The sequence below is a fragment of the Thamnophis sirtalis genome, unplaced genomic scaffold (genome assembly GCF_051295495.1).
Source record: "Thamnophis sirtalis isolate CommonGarterSnake01/CBP01778 unplaced genomic scaffold, rThaSir2_p1.2 scaffold_10, whole genome shotgun sequence".
NCBI lineage: Eukaryota > Metazoa > Chordata > Lepidosauria > Squamata > Natricidae > Thamnophis > Thamnophis sirtalis.
Window position 1 is genome coordinate 70,845,659 of NW_028261390.1, and position 21,926 is coordinate 70,867,584.

Consider the following 21,926-nt stretch of genomic DNA (forward strand, 5'->3'; position numbering starts at 1 on the left):
TATTAAGATTTTTTTTTGGCTGCTGCCACACAGGGCTGGCTCATTTTTATGGGATCGTCCACTTGGACTCCGAGGTCCTCAAGAGTTTTTGAGCCAGCTTTCACCTAATCTGTAGTTTGTGACTTTCGGTTCTTCCTGTCCAGGTGTAAAAACCGTGCTTTCCTCCCCATTAAATTTCACGTTGGATATTATCGCTCATTGTTCAAGTCCGTCAAGGTCTTTTTGGATCACCGATTTAACCAGAGTGCTGCAGAGGAAACCACAGGGACTGCGTTCACCGTCCAATTTATTCGCCCCTTCTTCCACAATCGAGTGGGATTCCATTAGGACCCCTCCATATTTAGCGCAGGTCCACCGAATCCACGGGAAGGCTGCAACCAGGGTGCCACAGCGCCTTAAAAGAGAGAAGGGAATCGTTCCTCCTTTTTCTTCGCGCTCTGGATTTGCGGAAAGCCGTAAAGTTTCAAAAACCGTCCTCCCGCCCCAGTAACCACATACACGCAAGCAGAGATTATACAGTTTTAATCTGCATAATGGGCGAAACAGAGCAGGGTTGCATTAACTGTTTTTTTTTAAAAAGCCAATTATGAAATGACTCCGCTTGCGTTCGCTTTCCTTTCAGAAGTCATCGCCACTGATGCACACAGCCTTCGGTCCGCCTAGCACCACACCTGCCTCTTGACTGCCTCGGCCCAACGCCTCGCTCCCATTCCTGAAATGCACGGATGGGTTGCAAAATACTCGGAGGTCACGGCCGGAGAGCTCAACCTCATCACGAAAGTAACATTAAAGGCAGGGAAATGACCACTTGGAAGATGCCTTTCAAACCTCGCCCAAGCACAGGCTCACCAAGAGCCTTCAAGGCTGCGCACGGTGCCAGGCGCTCAAGGTTTGACGCCCTTCTTCCAAATTATCTCAATGTCCCATTTTCCAAGAATCCAACTGAGCTGGGAGCACAGATCCTGCCCCTGCTTTCCCACCCATCTTCTCTGATCAGCTATCCAAACTGTATCTCTGTGCTCCGTTCCTTGACCTGCATTAGGCTTTTATTCCAACGCGTGATTTCCTTAGTGACCTCTTGACCTGCTGGACTACTGACCTCCTTTCTTCCCACCTGGCTGAACAAGGGGCCAAGCCTTGAACTGTTGGCGGGAGTTGTGGGCAGGCTCCCGAGGGAATTGGGGGAACGTAGGCAAATGTCCTAGTGCGGTGATGGCGAACCTTTTCGGCGTTTGTCGGGCTCTGGGAAAGCCGAACGTCCGGGTTCTAGCGTGCATGCACGCGCAACGATCAGCTGGCGAGGCCCAGTTTTCAACACTGCCACACGTGCGAAGGGATCGCGCTCCGGGAAAGCCAAACTCCCGGGTTTTAGCACGCATGCACGCCCAGACGATCAGCTGGCTAAGGCCGCAAGTGCACATCGGCTTTCGGCACTGCCATGTGCGTGAAGGACAGCTGGTTGTTGCGTGCACGCCAGAAACCCGGAAGACAAGCAGGCAAGGCCGTGCGTGCCGGGTTCACCGTCAACAGTCCTAGTGGGAATGCCTGATCTCTCTCATTAGGTCTTTCTGTGCTCAATGGAGGGGGAGGGATATAGGGACATCCCAGGAGGAGACGCTGCAGATCAATCCCACCACATTGATGTAGAAGGATGTTCTCCCAACTGGCCGATGTTTGAAAGCTTATGGCATGTGGGCGGCCTCCTTCCAGAAAATGGCTAACTGTCACTGACCTGCAACTCTGGCTGACCAGATATTATTTTCCTGAACTTCTGATATGTCCTCTTTATTCCAAAGATCCTACTAGCCGATCCCCTTGGCAGGCAGTCATTTATCCAACCTGGTGGTGCTGATGTTGAGCGAACTCGGGGAGGGAGGAATATCTGCATTTAACAGTCCGAGGGCCACTAACCCTCCAGACTTTTAGAGTTTACTGCTCAAGTTTTTTGGTTTTCTATTTCTTTTCCTCTCCTGGAGAAGAGGAGCCCTTTGACAAGAAAAGTGGCCAGCCCTGCTTGGGGCATCCGTGACAACGGAGCCGAAGAGAAGATTGTTAGGCTGCGGCAGAAAAGGCAGCTTTCTTTTGTGTTTATTAGGCCTCTCATGCAATAGCTGTGTGCATGTGCAGATAAAAACTTTCTTTAAAAATAGGGAGGGGGGGGCAGTAAAGAAGGGGAGGAATAAAATGTGACACTTGATTAGGCCAAGCTGGAAACCTGAGAAGGATGCCAAGGAGATGAGGAAACTGATAGGAAAGACGGGACCCTAACAGAACTTTCAAGCTCAACAACAACAGAGTAAAGGGATGCATGTCCGAATAAATAATACATCAAACGTTACTTGTTTCTGGTTCTGCCACCGTTTTTTTTCCCCCCCTAGGATAGACACTAAACAGCCCCCCCCCAGCCGTCACCCCCCCTTACCGAATCAAGATAGAAAAATAAAGGTCTAAAGTTCACTGGAAATTCTTCAGTTTTTTTTTTTTTTTTAGAAAACTAACGGGTCATCAACTCTCAGCCTCAAATTTCTATGTCGACGTCTGTTTTCTCCTCCACGCCGTTCTGCTTCTCTTTCATGTCGGCTTCTTCTTTGCATCCGGCGTCGGCTTCCGGCTGGAGAAAAATCAGGAGAAAACTTCAAAGTGAGAAGTCTTTGACACTTTATGTGTGTGTGTGTTTTCATTCACTCCTGTCAGAAGCGAGAGAGGCTTATTTCCTGGGATGGGAAAGCTACAGGACCAGGCCAGGAAAATTCCGTATTTTTCGGAGCATGAGACGCACCTTTTTCTCCCATAAAAGAGGGTGAAAATTTGAGTGCGTCTTATGCACCGAATTTAGCCCCGTCCATCCACCGCCCTCCCACCCTTTGGCCTCTGCCTCTCGGCAATTTATCTCCTTGCGGAAAAGGCTGAAAGTGAAACTTGCTGTCTGCTGTAAGGAGGCAAATTGCTGGGAGACAAGGCAGATATTTTTTTTCTTGTGCTAATGAGGCTAAATTGAAACACGCTGTTTGCTGCAAGGAGGCAAGTCAATAACTATAAAAGCCTATAGAATGTTCAAATTATTAGACTTATTTTTTAAAGGCTGCTTTATTATTGTTCTAGACAGCTTAACAAAATGAAGAAGCTTCTTAAAATAAATGCTTGGTCTGAAGAGGCCCCGTGCTATTATATCTTTTTTAAATAGCAGAGAATAACTATTCTTCTAGAAAGCCCCATCAATTTTAACAGCATCTGTACAAGTATAGTCTGAAATGTAACACCACAAACAGCGTATATCATCTGAACTGTTTGCTGTTTGTTGCAAGGAGGCAAATTGCTGGGAGGCAAGATTTCCCCCCCCCCTTGTTTTCCTCCCCAAAAGCTAGGTGTGTCTTATAATTCAGAGCGTCTTATACTCCAAAAAATATGGTACACAAGTTCGTTAAAGGGGCACCTTCTTAATGAAAGTTGCGTATTTTCCTGCAGCTTTGCAATCCCAGGAAACATAAGCCTCTTTTGTGGCAGGCCCACACAACACACTCCAAAGCGGCTTTTTTGGCTTCGGTTCAGGGCATGGGTGATTGATTAACCAGTTTCTTGATTAACCTGTTTGGAGGTGACCTCTGCAACTGAACGGCCTCTGATGACAGGCTGGTCCTTTGCAACAAAGGAAGGGCTGTGGAGCAGAGGCCATGATTTAAATCGCTAGTAAAAAGGCTCGATTTGAGTCAACTCGATTTAAATCATCATTTTTAAAGGGCAACTACCATCTCAGTCTTGCAGCCGCTCCTTCTCTGATCTACTGCTGACTCACCGACAGTCCCATTCCCCTTTAATGGGACAGTTGGTGATGTGGCAGTGACACAAGGTGAGGGACGTGGCCAGCAGCAGGTGAGTGGGTGCCCGCTAACAGGCACTGCCAGGATGAATCTGAAATGACAGCTGCTTTTTAAGGACTCATTCTTGCTGATTCTATCTTTTAATATGATTGAGTTTACCAAAAATGTAAACATTGCAGAATATACAGCCAAGCCCCGTGCTACATAACTAAGCTCCCTTTCATGCTGAATAAACTAAATTATGAATGTATTTTAAATGGAAAAGTATTTTAGATGTTTGCGCCAAAAGCATTTTATTAAAATAAATATGATAAAAAAATAAAAATAAATTGTAAAAAATCCAATTTTTTTTTTTAAAGCATCAATTTTTTATCCACCCTAGTTGCCAGGGTAAACACCGAGTGCCTCGAGCCTTTTCAGAACACAAAACAAAAGGGAAGGCAGCAAAGTCAATGCTGAGGGGTGAACCAGTAGGAACAATAAGCAGGCAAAACCAGAGGTCAGCGTTAGGGCCAAGATCACGCCAGGCCTTTAACGTGTGAATAGTGTCATGGGTCTTAACTAGCTGTTACTTGAGATACAAGTTAGTTCTACCCATCATGGAGACATGTATGTATGTATGTATGTATGTATGTATGTATGTATGTATGTCCTATCCTACATACATACATACATACACACACACATACACACACACACACATCCTTTCTTGTCATTGTACAAAATAAATGCCATGAAATTGGTCTCTATTCTATTTTATTCCATTCCGTATTTTATTATTCTATTCTAGTATTTTATTATTCTATTCTATTAATATTCCATTATTACACTCTACATTCTATTCTAATTCCTCTTCTATTCTACTATTCTACTATTGTATTATATTTCTATTCTACTTGAGAGACCGCCTTCTGCCGATTACCTCCCACATTCGATCCCACAGATTAGGCCTCCTCCATATTCCATCTGCCGGCCAATGTCGGCTGGTGACTACTCGGAGGAGGGCCTTCTCTGTGGCTGCTCCAGCCCTTTGGAACGAGCTCCCCGTGGAGATTCGGACCCTCTCCACCCTTCAGGCCTTCCGGACGGCCGTGAAGACCTGGCTGTCCCAGCAAGCCTGGGGTTGAGTTCCCCCCCCCCCTACTCGAATTTGCTGTGTCTGTTGTGCTTTTAAATTGTTCGTATTGTCTGATTGTTTTGTCTTACTTTTTGTAATTTCCCCTCCCTTGGCTTTTGTTCAGCCACCCTGAGTCCCTTCGGGGAATAGGGTGGCCTACAAATTGAATAAAATCCAACTCCAAACTCCATTCTATTTTATTCTGTTATTTTTCTGTTATCCTGTTCCGTTCCGTTCCATTCCTCTCTGTTCTATTCTACTCTATTCTTTATTCCAATATTCCGTTCTATTCTATATTCCGATTTCTATTCTGTTTTATTCTTTATTCTGATCTTCTTTTCTCTTCTAATTCTTCATTCCATTCTTCTGTTCTATTCTCTATATTCTGAGAATAGAACAGTACAGAACTTACCTTTCCTTCTTTGTCTGCCAGTCTCTGGAACATGTTGGCGTACATCTTCTTCTCCCTTTCGTGCTGCTGGCGGATCTTCAGCTGGGCGATCTGGAGCTGGGCCTTGGCCGCCTTGTTGCTTGGGTAGAGCTGCAGAACCTTCTGGAAATCCGCTCGGGCCAACTCAAAGTCGTTGACGGCCAGTCTCGCCTCGCCTCGCCGGAAGAGGCCCTTCTCGTTGTTGCTGTCCAATTCCAGGGCCTGAAAGGATGGAAGGAGAAGAGCTGGGGTTTTTTTTTTTCCAAGTTTTTTTATTTTTTAACATACATATAATATAATCCAAAGTAGACCATTACATCTTATCGAACATTTTTTGAATATTCAGTAATGTATCAATTCCTCTTGCCATCAAGCCTCGTCAATTTTTATTGGCTTTTCTGCTTTCCATACATCATATTATAGTCTATTTCATCTTCAACTCTTCTCTCCCTCTCCTCCTCCCTATCTTCCCTCTACCATTTCTCTCTTCTCTACTTCCCACTGCTCTCTCTCCTCTCCCCTCTTTTCACACCTTCTTTCTCCTTCCTCTCTTCTGCTTCCCTCTCTCCTGTCTCCTCTCTTTATCTCCCTTCCAGACTCTATTTTATCTGGTGTATTTCAGCCTTTTAGCAAACTCCACTCAATATCAGTGGCATTAAGAATTACAGTCCAAAAAAACACTATTTTCCATATTTCCCTTTTAAAGGTATACTTTATATGAGTTCCATTTGTTTCCTCCCCCCATCCCACTTTCCAAAACCTCTTTTTTGGGCGAAGTGCAAGACGGATTCAAGTTTTCAGCTATCCTCATAATACCGTTACACAGTTATACATAATTAAGTGCCCATGTTGTATAAGACAGTGTTTCTCAACCTTGGCAACTTGAAGACGTCTGGACCTCAACTCCCAGAATTCCCCAGCCAGCATTCGCTGGCTGGGGAATTCTGGGAGTTGGAGTCCAGACGTCTTCAAGTTGCCAAGGTTGAGAAACACTGGTATAAGGAGAGCTGTTTTGACGGACGCTCGAAGGCCGATGAGGGCAGGAGGGATTCAGAAAGACCAAACGGCAAGGAATGAAACATGATTTCGTCCCAACAGAGCAATTCCCTCCATTTACCTTGTTGCAGTTTTCCAAGACCTGAGGAAACTCTTTCAGCTTCAAGTGGCACATGGAGAGGTTGAGATGGGCAGCCAGCCTCAGGTTCCTGGACTGGGCTTTCTCCATTTCCGACAGGCCGGTTTCATGCTCCAGCCACGATACGGTTTTCTTATACTGTAAGGTGGCTCGCTTGTATTTCCCCTCCTGGAAGACAAAGCTTGTGGTCAGTTTCAAAGGAAGCCAAAGGCCGATCCCCCCCAAACCACCACCCAGTAGGTGCACAAAGGACTCTGTTCACAATCCATCACAAATTCACAACAGCGGCGGAATGAACGGTTGTTAAAGCAAGGCCCACCTGCCTTCGACCCACGGCAAATATGTGTTCACCAAATCACGAAGCAGGCTCCTTGTCGCGAAAAGTAAAACCCCTTTTTATTTGGCTACTGTGAATTCCTCTCCTTCACATCCAAAAAAGTCCCGGCAAACAGTCTTTCTAGGATGAACTGACAACCACAGACCTTAGCAGGCTTGGAGGGCTGCCAGGTCGATATGCTATACAAGAAAACACTTGGCAAGGAGTCTCTTAGATGAGTACATCTTCACACTAATCAAGCGAACTAATGGTCTCCTGCCAGCTTCCCTCTGGCCTTGGGAAGAAGGATTTAGAGCAGTTATGGCTAACCTTTTTCGCCTCACGTGACAAAAGTGTGCGTGCATGAGATTCCCCCCCCCCACCATGCATCCCCCTGCGCATGCATGCACAAACCGTACCCCCTTCCGTGCGTGCCCCATTTTGGGGCTAGCAGGCCTCCCTGAAGCCTCCTGGGATCAAAAATGGGGGGGGGTGTCCTCCCACGCTTCCCCCTGCGTGCCTACGCTGTTACATGTGATATGTCCGCCTTGTATGCAGCTTTATTCCCCTCTAGCATTCATCTCCATTGTTCAGTGATGCATTTCCTGCCTGTCTAGGATTTACTTCTATCTCCTCCCTGAGGCACTTCCTGTTCCTGTTGGATGTATATATTCTCGATGGCTTGTATAGTGTTTTAACTGCATTTTGATTAAACAACACCCGCTGCTGCAGAAACCGAGGCGCACATGCACGGTGGAGCTCAGCTGGGGCAACGGCTCATGTGCCGGCAGAGAGGCCTCCGCGTGCCACAGGGTTCGCCATCATGGATTTAGAGGAATTGGAGACGGGCAAAAGGAGAGGAGAAGGGGGAGACTTAGCTTCCAGACCTACAAAGGGAAGCTGAATCTGAGTGACTGCCGGATGATAGTCCTGCTTGGAGGGCAGTTAAGGTTTATTTTTCTCCCCTGGGTCCAGAGTTCAGGACACGGAGCGATGGATCTGAATTCCAGGAAAGCAGATTCCCGTGGAAAGTTAGAAGAAAAAACATTCTGGTGGCCAGAAGGCCAGTTTGGCAGGGGAAGGAATGACCCATAGGGATGAGCTCACAAAAATGATCTCCCACCGATATAGACAGCGGTCCCAAATGCTTTAATTTGGATTCAGGCTGGGGGTGGAGACTGGATTTAATGGCTTCCGTGATTCTTGCCTGCTTTAAATAACAAATTTCAGGGTTTTTTTCTATTTCTGGGTACAGGGTGTGCTTTCCTAATCCCTTATGCCTAAAATAAATAGAAAATAGCTTATTGTTCTGTTCTACAGTGGGATGATGGGAGTCTGTCCTCTGCACCTCCATCAATGTCTGGTTTGGCTCTGCAACCCAACAAGACAGACACAAACCTCAGAGGGGAATCAAAACTGCAGAAAAAACAATGGCTACCAACTGGCCTTCCATTGAGGACCTGGACACTGCATGAGTCAAAAAGAGGGCCGTGAAAATATATACAGACCCCTCGCATCCTGGACATCAATTGTTTCAACTTCTATCCTCAAAATGATACTATAGAGCACTGCACACCAAGACAACTAGACACAAGGACAGTTTTCCCCCAAACACCATCCCTCTGCTTAACAACTAATTCCCCCAACACTGTCAAACCATTCACTGAGGCTAAATTGCTATTACTATTAATCTTCTCATCTTTCCTATCACCCATCTCCTTCCACCTATGACTACAGGACTGCAACTTTGTTGCTTGTATCCTTATGATTTATGTTGATATTGTTTCCTGATTGCTTATTTGGACCCTCTGACTATCCTTAAGTGTTGCACCTTATGATTCATGACTAATGTATCTTGTCTTTTTATGTACACTGAGCCTATGCACCAAAGACAACTTCCTTGTGTGTCCAATCACACTGGGCCAATAAAGAATTCTAGCATTCATTCTATCTATCTATTATCTATCAATATCTCTATATCTATCTACCGTGTTTCCCGGAAAATAAGAAAGGGTCTTATTTTCTTTTGACCTCCCCCCCTTATTTTGGGGGAGGTCTTATTATTTTTAAAGTGCAGGAGGCGGCAAACGTGGTCACCTCATGGCTGCTGATATGTTGCAATATTTTTGGGGAGGGCTTATTTTAGCTCATGCTCTCAAAAGCCTGATTGGGCTTATTAACCCGGGGGGGGGGGGGGGTGTGTGTCTTATTTTCAGGGAAACAGGGATCTATCTATCAATATCTCTATATCTATCATCTATCAATATCTCTATCTCTATATCTCTGTATCTCTATATCTAGCTATCTATCTCCCTACCTATCATCCCTATCATCTATCTATCATCACTATCATCCACTATCTATCTATCTTCCATCATCTATCTATATTTATCTATCTATCATCTATCAATATCTCTATATCTCTGTATCTCTGTATCTCTATATCTATCTATCTATCTATCTATCTATCTATCTATCTCCCTATCTATCATCCCTATCATCCACTATCTATCTATCTTCCATCATCTATCTATATTTATCTATCATCTATCAATCTATCAATCTATCAATATCTCTGTATCTCTGTATCTCTGTATCTCTCTATCTCTCTATCTATCTATCTATCTATCTATCTATCTACCTATCTATCATCCCTATCATCCACTATCTATCTATCTTCCATCATCTATCTATATTTATCTATCTATCATCTATCAATCTATCAATCTATCACTATCTCTATATCTCTATATCTCTATATCTCTATATCTCTATATCTCTCTATCTATCTATCTATCTATCTATCTATCTATCTATCTATCTCTCTATCTATCTATCTATCTATCTATCTCCCTATCTATCATCCCTATCATCCATCTATCATCTATCTATCAATCTATCAATCTATCATCTCTCTCTCATATATATCTCTCTCCTATCTATCTATCTATCTATCTATCCATCCATCCACCCATCCACCTCTCCAATAATTGGATGAGGAACCAGAAAAGCACGTTCACTCGGCTTCTTCTGCCCTCGCTTGGACTTCTTAGCATTCTGTGTTACTGAAGAAAAAAAAAAACCGTTTCTACAGGGCAGCCCAGGGCGACACACCCTGCAAGGTAGACCTACTTTGAAATACTGGGTGCCTTTTTCTTTTGCAATGGTGCCTTGTTCCAGCTTCTCTTGGGTGTTCATCTCCCAGGGCTCTTTTGCCTGCGGGAACACACACAAAAAAAAGAGCCAAATCAGCCACCGCCATGGTCGAAGGAAGCCCATCATTGGAAGAAGGGAAGAGGATCAGGGGAAGAGGATCTGGGCATGCGCTTTCCAAAGGCAACACAGCGCACGATGGCCCTTAGCAACATTAAAGAGCGCACGCGCACACGAACACACAGACAGACACCTAGAATGAGAAATTCATTTAGGCGTCCTTGTTTTGGCCTTTAGCTACACCGGGAGATGGGTGTTCTGACCGAGGCTTCCCCAAAATCCTGGTCCTGACAAAACCCCTTTTATTAAACAAATGTGAATTCCTCTCCTTCACCTTCAGCCAAGGCCTGGCAAACAGACTTTCAAAGGAGTATTTATGACCACAGACCTTATCTAGCTTGGGAAGCTGCCATGTCAATATTGTCCAAATGAGGTGCTGTGCATGGAAAGGTCTCTGGGATTCCCGGACAGATCTTTTCACTCCTGAAACAAATCTAACCCCCGAACGAACTGTTTCCTGCAAAAGCCCCCTCCCCTTTCACTCCTCTTTTATTTCCTATGGGAGGGGCCCCTTGTCCACCTGTGGCTTTACTCCCACATCGACTCTGATTTCTGAGTTGTTCTTTTCTTCTAGCAGCTCTGCATATGCGCACACTGGGAACAGGTTCCCACTGTTCTTCTGCCTCACTGATGTCTGGCCCTGAAGGCAGCTGATAACTGGCATATGGCCCTGGCCCCCTCTCTGCCTCCGACACAGAGCCCTCCTCAGAGCCTTCCACAGACTCCAGGACTGGCCCAGGTTCCTTCCCAACCTCCTCACTGTCCGACTGTGCCACCAGCTCTGCTGACGGGCCACAATAATGGGATCCAAGAGTCAAGGGAGATTTCAACCTGCAGGGATCTATGGGGAAATCAACTCCACCCACAACTGCAGACTCTTTGATGTCAATTTGGCCTCCTAGAAGGGTGAAGAGGGAAGCGGTGCTCCTACATTTGATTTAGCAACAGCGAGGACCTGATCCGACGGTTAAAAGCCGTGGGAACTTTGGGGGAAAGCAACCACATCACTCCAGATTGCAATGTGAAACTGGAACACCGAGAGTCAGGGAGAACCAGTAACAGGTTTAGACAAGTCCTAAGCAGTTATTCCCATGGACAAAAGTCCTCAGGGCAGAGAGAGACCGGAAGCTTCCAGGCAGTCTTTCCCACCCAGCTTTTCCCCCATGTATGGGGGTCAGGTGCTAAAATATTGCTGATTATCCTCAGGTGCCCGTTTTCCATTTTATTCCTAAGGGTTACTTTTCATTTTACATTCTGCATTTTTATCGTAGTGTTTTAAGCACGCTCAGCAGTGGTGGGATTCAAAAGTTTTTACTACTGGTTTTCTGTGGGCGTGGCTTGTTGGCCGTGGCATGGGAAGGATACTGCAAAATCCCCATTTCCTCCAGACCAGCTGGGACTCAAGAGGCAGAGAATAGATGCGGGCGTGGCCAGCCAGAGGTGGTATTTACCGGTTCTCTGAACTACTCAAAATTTCCGCTGCCAGTCCTCCAGAACTGGTCAGAACCTGCTCAAAACCACCTCTGACGCTCACCATATCCAAAGTCACTTAGGGGAGATGGTTCAGCCGCACAAATTAAATGAATAAATAAATACGGGCAGTGTGATAATACCAATGAATAAGTTATAAATAAATTGTAAATAAAGTAAATGAATAAATACGGGCAGCGTGATAATACCATGCAGAAGCGAAGGGGGAAAGAGGGGACAATCCAATTGCGCGAACCATTTCATTTGTCCCAAACTTAAAAACCTGATGGGACGAGGGAGATCAAGACGAACATCTTTAAATATTAAACATATTGCATTAAAAAAAAAAAGCCTGCACCGTGTGTTAGACCACAACTTGTAATTGTATGTTGAATAAAACAAATAATGTTCAGTAAAAAGTACCGTATTTTTCGGACTATAACACGCACCAAGATTTCAAAGAGGTAAGTAAGAAAATAAAATTGTCCTCCCCCAGCCCCCCAGGAGAACTCTGCAGGCTTCAGCAGGGCTAAAGGGGAAGGGGAAAATGCCTGGTTTTGTGAAAAATGGGTCAATTTTGGGGGGCAGGAAAAAACGTCTCCATTTTTTGCAGAAATGGGATGCGGGGGCGTGTTTTCGGGAGGCCAAAATTGGCAGTATTCGGTGTATAAGACGCACGTAAGACGCACCAACATTTCCACACTCTTTTTGGGCGAGAGCGGGGGAAGAAAGGTGCATATTATACTCCAAAAAGTACGGTAAGTGTGCTGAAATTGCCAAAAAATTAAGCACACCCCTGTTCCGTAAGGCCATCCCCCCCCCCTCCTGTCCGCCTTTGTATAAGTGCTCCCCGATGTTACCTTTTCAAAGCTTTTCAGCTTGATTTCGTATTGCAAGTCGGCATCTGGCGGGATTTGAAACTTTGGTTTCCCGACGCTTCCAAACCCGTAGCTGTAAGAGACACGGGAGGTGTTGAGGAGCAAAATATTTCTCCCTGAAGAGCATCTGACCCACAAACCCCCATCTCACCCCCCCACCCCCATCGTTTCATCCCAAGAGTCACCGCCCCTCGGCCGAGACCATTTCAGGGCAAAAGGCTCACCTGGGCTTGAGATAGACCACAGCCTCTTCCAGCTTCTCCATTTTCTGTAGCGTTTTGTCCACGCCGGGAGGGAGGTCGTAGTTTTCCGCCTCTCCTACTTCAAACCGTAACTCTCGTTTGTCAAACACGCGGTCTCCGTGCCGACCTTCAATCTCGACTGGCATTAAAAAAAACAACAGCAGGCATTTAGAACCGATTGCTGAAGTTCTCTTTGTCCCCAACCCACCCACCCCCGGGGTCACAGACCTGTAGGAACCGGGCTGAGCAGATTGCAGGTATTCTGACCTCCCCAAAAAGCCCGAGGCAGAGTCCTGGTCCTGACAAAAACCCTTTTATTAAATGAATGTGAATTCCTCTCCTTCACCTTCAGCCAAGGCCTGGCAAACAGTCTTTCAAAGGTGGATTTATGACCACAGACCTTATCTAGCTTGGAAAGCTGCCATGTAGATATTGTCCAAACACTGTGCAAGGAAAGACTTGGCACAGAGACTGGGACAGATCTTCACACTCCTGAAATGAATCTAACAACCCAACGAACAAATTGTTTCCTGCAAAAGCCCCCTCCTCTTTCATTCCCTATGTGAGGGGCCAATCACCTTCCACCTATGACTTTACTCTCAAATCTACCCTGATTTCTGAGCTGTTATTTTCTTCTGGCAGCTCTGCCCATGTGCACACTGGGAACAGGCTCCCGCTGTTCCTCTGCTTCGCTGCCGTCTAGCTCCGAAGGCAGCTGAGAACTGCCAGACAGCCTTGGCCCCCTCTGTGCCTCTGACGCAGAGCCCTCCTCAGAGCCTTCCCCAGCCTCCAGGACTGGCCCAGGTTCCTCCACAAACATCCTCAGTGTCCGACTGTGCTGCCAGCTCTGCTGGCTGCTGGAGGGCTACAACAGCAAAGAAAGCAGGCCGTGATGCCACCATCCTACCTGGGAATGCAGGCCCACTTTGAAAGATGGGACCGTCAAGGACCAGTTGTGGAGCCTGGCATGATGGTGGCATCCAGGAATGAGACACGGCAGGTGATTTGTTGCCACGTGATCTCTTTTTGCGACCTTCCCACGTGCAAAGTCAATGGGGGAAGGCGGATTCGCTTAACAACCGCGTCACTAACTTATCAACTGCAGGGATTCCATTAACAACGGTGGCAAGGAAGGTCGCAAAATGGAGAGGCAAAATTTGCTCAATAAAAGTCTCACTTAACAACAGAGGTTTTGGGCTCAATTGTGGTCGTTAAGTCGAGGACTACCCGTGTTTCAACACAACACTCTACAGAGATGACTGTCTGGAACCCTTTCACACCGGCCCTGAAATCCAGATTAATAATCCAGTATGTGTTTAAGTCAGAGGTGTTCGGGAATTATGGCACCTTCGTGACTTGTGGACTTCAACTCCCAGAATTCCTGAGTCAGTCATGCTCAAGAATGCTGGCTCAGGAATTCTGGGAATTGAAGTCCACCAGTCTTACAACAGCCATCGTTCCCCCCATCCCTGCAGGCTCAGGAATTCTGGGAGTTGAAGTCCACAGGTCATAAAGAGGCCATCGTTCCCCACCCCCTGGTTTAAATAATCCCAGCTCTTCCGCTACTCACCCTCTACAAAGGCTCCCTCGTTGGGTTTGGAATAGCCTTCTCCTTTCTTTCGGATCCGCCGAATTATTCCCCCGTCTTCATCATCGGTCAAGTCTTTTCCCTTGAACTCAAACAGTTCTATCTGGAGGAAGAAACCAGAGGCTTGTTTAGCGCCAAGGGGAGGCGTCGTTGTACTGAGGAGGGGATCAGATACGGATTGAAATAAAGGCGCGCACGAAAAGCGATTTGAGCACACTTAAAATGACTAAAGAAAAAAAAAGTACCACATTTTTCAGACTATACAACACACCGGTGTATAAGACGCACCAAGATTTCAAAGATATAAGAAAAAAAAAACTTTTGTCATCCCCAGCCCCCAGCAGCACTCTGCAGGCTTCAGCAGGGCTGGGGGAAGGAAAAAATGCCCTTGTTTTTGCGATAAATGGACAGAAAACATGTTTTTTTCACAAAAAAGGAGCATTTTTGCCTTCCCCCAGCCCTGCTGAAACCTGCAGAGTGCTCCTGGGGGAAGGCAAAAACACCCCTGTTTTTTGCAAAACAGTCCATTTTTGCAAAAAAGGGATGCAGGGCGCTCTTTTGAGGGGGGAAGAGGGGGGGGAAGGTGTGTCTTAGCCTCTGAAAAATACAGTAGCTACAGTTCCCTTCATCCAACATGCCCTCTTCTGTGGGACAAAGCACATGGCCTGAAACTTACCTCGAAAAACAGGGTGGCATTAGCAGGTATCTTAGGGGGGCTGCCGGCAGAGCCATAGGCATATTCCGGTTTGCAGACAATCTGGCAAAGTTCCCCGATCTTCATGGTCCCCACAGCGATGTCCCATGCTTTGATCACCTCACCTAAGCACAAAGAGAAATAGAGGACAAGGTCACGCGAAGCTTAGCTCCCAAGAGGATTGTTAAAAAGCAGTGCAGCTATCAAGGTAAGAGCGGTGCCTTTCAGGAATTGTTAAAGGTAAAGGTTCCCCTCACACATATGTGCTAGTCATTCCCGACTCTAGGGGGCGGTGCTCATCCCTATTTCAAAGCCGAAGAGCCAGCGCTTCCAAAGATGTCTCCATGGTCATGTGGCCAGCATGACTCAACGCCTGAAGGCGCACGGAACTCTGTTCCCTTCCCACCAAAGGTGGTTCCTATTTTTCTACATGCTTTTGAACTGCTAGGTTGGCAGAAGCTGGGATAAACAACGGGAGCTCACTCCGTTAAGCGGCGCTAGTGGTTTGAACCACCCATCTTTCTGATTGACAAGCTCAGCGTCTTAGCCACTGAGCCACCGCATCCCTTTTTAAGCTACCTATACAAATATGTAAATGTATGTATGCAAATATGTATGTGGGATGCAAATAAATAAGTAGAAAATAGAGGAGGGAGAACCATTGTGCACTTCAGAGGAGTCGTCACCTTTTCCAAAATCGAAGGAGAATTTGTCCTTTCGGTCCCGGCTGGAGTCAAACTTGGAGCCATCCAAGAGCCATCCAGTATAATGGACGGTCACTCTGTCCCCTATCATGGGGCATTCGGTGCCCGTCCCTTCTTTCTTGACCACCTGCCAGGGAGAGAAGGAAGCAGAGGCCATCTGAGGGCGTGCCCGAAAGCCACGCTCTACCAACGGGCAAAAACAAAGCCAGGCCAGGGGAGAAGTCTGGAGCTCCCACTTAGCGACCTTGGGGGGGTGGCAAAGCGAGAACTGGCCAGTCCTGAGCAGGAGGAGCGCCAAAGGGCCACTTTCCTTCTGTCCAGGAAGAGAGAAAAGGGGGGACAGGGAGGTGAAAGCTGGGAGGCCTCCTGCTCCCCCTCCCCTCTAACAGCTCCCCACTGCCTCACAATAGCCCCACCACCCCCACTACTACTCCTACTGTCCCTATTAGCCCCAACTACGTCCTACTATCCCCCACCACACCCTAACAGCCCCCACCACATTCCAATAGCTCCCACTATCCCCAAAACTCCTCCCACCACATCCTACTGCCTACCGCCTACTGCCAATTACCTCCATCCGACCAATTAGATCCCATAGATTAGGCCTCCTCCGAGTTCCATCTGCCGGTCAATGTCGACTGGCAACCACACGGAGGAGAGCCTTCGCGGTGGCAGCTCCGACCCTATGGAACGATCTCCCCGTGGAGATTCGTACCCTCACCACCCTCCAGACCTTCCGCACAGCCCTTAAAAACTGGCTATCCCGCCAGGCCTGGGGCTAAAGACTGTAACCCACCTGAATAGTATGAATGTTGTGCTTTTAATGATGTATTGTCTTATGTGTCAATTGTTTGTTTCCCTCCCTTTTCGAGTTGTAAGCTGCCCTGAGTCCCCCCCCAGGGAAAAGGGCGGCATATAAATAAATTACTCTAAACTCTCTAAACTCTAATAGCCCCCACTATCGGGTATTGCCCCTACCACCCCCTTAATAGCCCCCCGGAAACCCCAAAATTCCTCCCACCGTCCCTAATAGCCCCAAGTATATCCTACTACCCCCCACCACACCCTAATAGTCCCCACTACCCCTTATAGCCAAGGTGGCGCAGTGGTTAAATGCAGCACTGCAGGCTACTGCTAGTTCTGCAGTTCGGCTGTTCAAATCTCACCGGCTCAGGGTTGACTCAGCCTTCCATCCTTCCGAGGTGGGTAAAATGAGGACCCAGATTGTTGGGGGCAATATGCTGACTCTCTGTAAACCGCTTAGAGGGGGCTGAAAGGCCTATGAAGCGGTATATAAGTCTACTGCTATTATAGCCACTAGTACCCAATGGCCCCCACTACCTAATAGCCCCCCACCGTCCCAATACTCCTCCCACCGGCCCCAATGGCCCCCACTACCCCAATAGCCCCCCTACTGCCAACAGAGTTTCCACTGCCCAATAGCCCCCCCAAAACCCCCAATGCCCTCCATAGCCCCAATATTCCTCCCACCGCCCCTAATAACCCCCCACCGCCTCCTAATGACCCCACTCGCCCCAATGCTCTTCCCATTATCCCCCACAGCCCTCCAACGGCCCACAGCCCCCCCCCCATGCGGCCTTGGGCTTTGGGGGGGGTTCCTTGAGGCCTGAAGGCTCCGACCGGCCGGGCTTCTAGTGCTGCCGCCCCCGCGGGGCCTTGCAGGGGGGAGGCCGCCGGGGGGGGGGGGGAAGGCTGAGGCCAGGCGGGCCCCGCGAGCGCCTCCGCCCACCTTGAGGACGCCGCCGTCGCACTTGGCGGTGATGTCCAGGCCTTCCGAGGCCGCCGTCGCGGCCGCCGCGGCCGCCGCGCTCATCTCCTCAGCCCCGCGCTCCTCCGCCGTCATGGCGCCGCCGTCGCCGCCGCCGCCGCCGCTCTGAGGGAAGCTCCGGTGCTCGGCCGCGCGCGCGGGACCCGCAGGCGGCGCCTCGAGGGGGAGGGGGGAGCGCGAAAGCTGCGCGCGCAGCAGGGACAGCGCGAGCGCGAGAGAAAGAGAGAGAGAGAGAAAGAGAGAGAGAAAGAGCGGCCCCCGGGAAGAAAGGCGCCTCCAGAGCTGGGGAAAAGGAGGGAGGAGGAGGAGGCAACAGAACAAAAGCTGCGCGCGCAGCAGGGAAAAAGAGACGAGAGAGAGGAGAGAGAGAGAGAGCGGCGCCCGGGAAGAGAGGCGCCTCCCGAGCTGGGGAAGAGGAGGAGGAGGAGGAGGCAACAGAACAAAAGCTGCGCGCGCAGCAGGGAAAAAGAGATGAGAGAGAGGAGAGAGAGAGCGCGGCCCCCGGGAAGCGAGGCGCCTCCCGAGCTGGGAAAGAGGAGGAGGAGGATGCAATAAGAACAAAAGCTGCGCACGCACCAGGGAGAGTGACAGGGAGGAGACAGAGAGCGCGCCCCCACCCCCCGCCGGGAAGCGAGGCTCCTTCTCCCGAGCTCGGGAGGAGGAAGAAACCGCAGAACAAAAGCTGCGCGCGCAGCAGGGAAGGAGGGAAGAGCGTGAGCGGCCGGCGGGAAGCGAGGGAAAGAAAGGAAGCAACAAAAGGTTGCGCGCGCAGCAAAGAGAGAGTGCGCGAAGAGAGGGAGAAAGAGAGAGAGAGAGAGCGGCCCTGGAAGCGAGGCGCCTGCCGAGCGCTCCCTCACGGGCGGGCGAACAGCCGTCGCGAAGGTTCTGGAGAGCCGCGAGGTAGAGGCGGGAGTTTAGCGCGCGCTGACTGGCCGTGTGGCGCCGCCTCACGTTCGGCTGTTAACCTGGCCAGGCCTGAAGCAGCCGGGCCGGTGGACGCCTGTGTGTGTGTGTATGTGGGACGGTTGTCTCCCTGCCGGCCCTTTTTTGGGGGGTTCGGAAAGCGCCGCCCTGCCTTCTGATGGAGGCAAAGGGCTTCGGCTCCGGCTGAGGAGGGGCTCCCGCTGTCCTCTGATGTGTTTTGGAGAGGAAGGGACCGCAAGAGAGTCGATCTTCGTTTCCCTCAGCCTTCGGTTGTCCCCCTTTTTTAACACTCTTACAGTCCCTTCCTCTCCAAATTGATTTATCTTGTGGGCAAGGGAAGGAATGGGTAAGAACCACTGCTGAGCGACCCTCTGACTGTGAGAGGAGTTGCCGGGATGGTCCATCCATTCCTTGGTCAACATACAGACCTTCGTCCTGTAAGCTCCATCTACTCTCTTGCCATCCCTTCCTCTCCAAACTCACTTGTCCTGTGGGCAAGGGAGAGGGAATGGGCCGGACCTTCTGCTAAGCGTTGCTTGGAGAGGAAGGGATCGCAAGAGAGTAGATCTGCATTTCCCACACCTTTCGGTTGCCCCTATTTTAAAAAGAACTCTCTTGCGATCCCTTCCTCTCCGAACTCACTTATCTTGTGGGCAAGGGGTAAGAACCACCACTGAGCAACCCTCTGACCATGAAAGGAGTTGCAGGGATGGTCCATCCATTCCTTGGTCAACATACAATGGTCCTATAAGCTCCATCTACCCTCTTGCGATCCCTTCCTCTCCAAACAACGCGTAGCAAGAGGATCTGACCCATTCCCTCCCTTCAGGAAAGTGAGTTTGGAGAGGAAGGGATCACAAGAGTTGTTTTTTTTTTAAAGAAGCAACCCAAAGCTGTGGGAAACACAGATGTACTCTCTTGCGATCCCTTCCTCTCCAAACTCACTTTCCTGCGGGCAAGGGAGAAGGAATGGGCCAGATCCTCTCCCGCGTTCCTATGCCCGTACATAATACTAGGCAACTGACCTTCACACATGCGGGAGCACCAAACCCCGAAAAAGCAGTGTTCCGCCGAGCATGTGTGCACCAGCACCATGCTTGCCCCAATGGCCAGCCGTTCCTCAGGCACATCCACACCAAAACTGGGCGTTCTGGTGCCAGTGCATACACGCACAATGGAGCACTGCTCTTCTGGGTTTTGCCGCGATCCAGGCGGGGTGGTTTTGCGTGCCATTTCTGGCGCGCGGTGACGTAGATTAGGCTGCGCCTGATATAAGGTCTCCTGCTTGTGCAGGGGTTGGACTAGAAGACCTCCACGGTCTCATCCAAATCTGTTACTCTTATTATTCTGTTAAACTCTGAATCGGTAAGCAAGGAAATGCTGCACTTTAATGGCTTCTGGTCCGTGTTCTCCAGCCAGTTATTTAGTTGCCGTTTAATTCCTGTCTCGTCGGAGTTTTATCAAGGATGCACAAGAGATACCGAATGGCCATTGTTTTGATAATGCACTACAATAAAAGAGAGTCAAGCTACTTCATGTTCTTTTATTTCACAAGTGTTTAAAAAAAAAAAGAGCCACAACTAGTAAATCTGACACATTCTAATAAATAACCACAACCTTTAAGGAGGAAGGGGGGGGAAAAAAACCTCTCCATCATACAAAAACGTTTAAAAAAACCAACAAACCTTTGAAATGTTTACAAGTACCAAAATTGGTGTGTAAAGGATGACCGCCTATGGAAATCCTCTACAGTCACCACATGGATTATTAATAATGGCTTTTCCTAAAGTCGGACGAGAGTTTGACTCGACTGAGAAGATCACAGCCTATTGGCCCCCCTCATTGGGTCGGTAATGAATAAAAACACCAACAAAAATTCTACTGCATATTTATAAGACGTCCATAGGTGTCTTCCTTTAACCGAACATCGCGCCTTGACCTTGTGTCTAATCCAAGGTCGATAACCTGCAGCTCCGGAGCCGCATGTGGCTCTTTCGTCCCTCTGCTGCGGCTCCTTACTGTCAGTCGGCGCCACAATTTTGAGAGGACTTTCCGTTTGGAGGTGAGGAAGCACAGCATGCCAGGAGACTCTATGGAAAGGGGCGGGCTTTCCGATCGTCTCCACATTTGACAAGGCTTTCCTTTAGGACAGATAGAGGTAAAAGGATGCCGCACTAGGAGGAGACTCTATGGTGGAGGAGCCAGATTTCCGGTCGGCTCCAGAATTGAACGGGATGTTTGTGGCTCCCGGTGTTTTCTTTTGTGTGGGAAACGGGTGCAAATGACTCTGAGTCTTTAAGGTTGCCAACCCCTGGTCCAATCCATAGTGGCAGGCGGCCTTACTCTAAAGTAGACGCATAAACCGCAACTTGCTTCAGTAACATGCGTTGCCTAATCTAGCACAACTAAGGGAGGAAGGGGATGGGAAGGTGCAAAGGAAAACTCTACTGCAAGCAAAGCTACAAGCAGCACCGCTGCTCACCGAGCACAGGGGGAGAAGATCATGCTTTTAAGATGGCAAACACAACCAAGGTGATTCATTCCAAGCAAACACATCACACTATGACACTTATTTCCTTAAGACAAACATTTTTTTTCCTCGCACAGCAATGAATGAAGCGTGAGCTAAGGAGCACGGGAATGTAGAGGAGGACTAAGAGCGTTCGTTCTTCGTTTCCGACTTCCATCTGCGCTTATCCGAGACTAGTGATGTTGGAACGGCCTCCTGGCGGTGCGACAATACGGTGTCCGGTGCGGCGAGGATTATGGTCATCTACTTGAGCCCCTGCAAGAGGACATATCAGAAGCATTAGTCTTCTGAGCCAGCTCCCCAAACACAACAAACCATCTGAAGTGAACTCAAAGATTCAAATTCAAATTTAATGAATTTATATGCTGCCCAATCCCGAAGGACTCCGGGCGGCTTACAGAAACACATTTCTAAAAGGATAAAAATTAAAAAATAGAGAAAGAAGAGCAGATTAAAAAATCACTTCATGCACTCAATCTGGGCGGGGCGGGGCGGGGCTGGGCCTCATTCATGAGGTCAACAGCCCCAGGCCTGCCGGAATAGCCAGGTTTTAGTAGCCTTTCAGAAGGCCGAGAGAGTGGGAAGGGTCCGGATCTCTGGGGGTAGATCGTTCCAGATTCCTTTAATTAGGAGCGCTGGCAGCCTCGGCAAAAAGTTTCTCTCTCAAGGCAAGCTAACAAGTTTGTCCTGCCAGAAGATAAATAATTGTTTGCCACAACTATCCATCTCCACCTTCCCTTTTATGCCCAGAGCTAGCGGTGGCTCTTCCGGCCCAAGGACCAGCCCATAGATTTCCACTGCTCTCCTCTCCTCTGCCTTCTGTGCATCCGTGCGTCAGGCACTGGACCCAGCTGTTCCTCCTCTTCCTCATCAGCCACCTCCAGACCTGGGGGATGTTGACTCTCCATCTGAGGGCTGACGGACAGCCCAGGCTCTGCCTCTGTCTCTCTCTCTCCGCCAGCTCCACTCCCTCTTCCCCCTCAGAGCTCCCAGGTTGCCCTGATGCTGATCCTGACCC

The 21,926-nt window shown here is 48.7% G+C and overlaps 3 protein-coding genes across 3 annotated transcripts in view; 1 reads left to right on the forward strand and 2 right to left on the reverse strand.

Annotated features, from left to right (window-relative positions):
- Positions 1-505: 505 nt before the first annotated feature.
- Positions 506-17,730, reverse strand: FKBP4 (FKBP prolyl isomerase 4). The gene is made up of 10 exons (XM_087724859.1): positions 17,416-17,730; positions 15,648-15,792; positions 14,944-15,086; positions 14,250-14,370; positions 12,662-12,818; positions 12,420-12,510; positions 9,949-10,032; positions 6,483-6,668; positions 5,348-5,587; positions 506-2,611 (listed from the first exon to the last, which is right to left on the reverse strand). Exons 1-10 carry the CDS (start codon positions 17,527-17,529, stop codon positions 2,519-2,521), a joined length of 1,374 nt encoding a protein of 457 aa, XP_087580985.1. The 5' UTR covers positions 17,530-17,730; the 3' UTR covers positions 506-2,518.
- Positions 17,731-18,335: 605 nt separating this feature from the next.
- WFS1 (wolframin ER transmembrane glycoprotein) overlaps positions 18,336-21,926 on the forward strand; it is a 60,095-nt gene continuing 56,504 nt past the window's right edge. Inside the window, exon 1 of the mRNA XM_087724856.1 lies at positions 18,336-18,354. The gene's annotated coding sequence lies outside the window, so the exon portion shown is untranslated. The remainder of the gene's footprint in view (positions 18,355-21,926) is intronic.
- Positions 20,113-21,926, reverse strand: part of LOC106552039 (dihydropyrimidinase-related protein 1) — a 28,467-nt gene continuing 26,653 nt past the window's right edge. Inside the window, exon 14 of the mRNA XM_087723706.1 lies at positions 20,113-21,163. Coding sequence (XP_087579832.1) covers positions 21,072-21,163 — 92 coding nt within the window. The 3' untranslated portion in view covers positions 20,113-21,071. The remainder of the gene's footprint in view (positions 21,164-21,926) is intronic.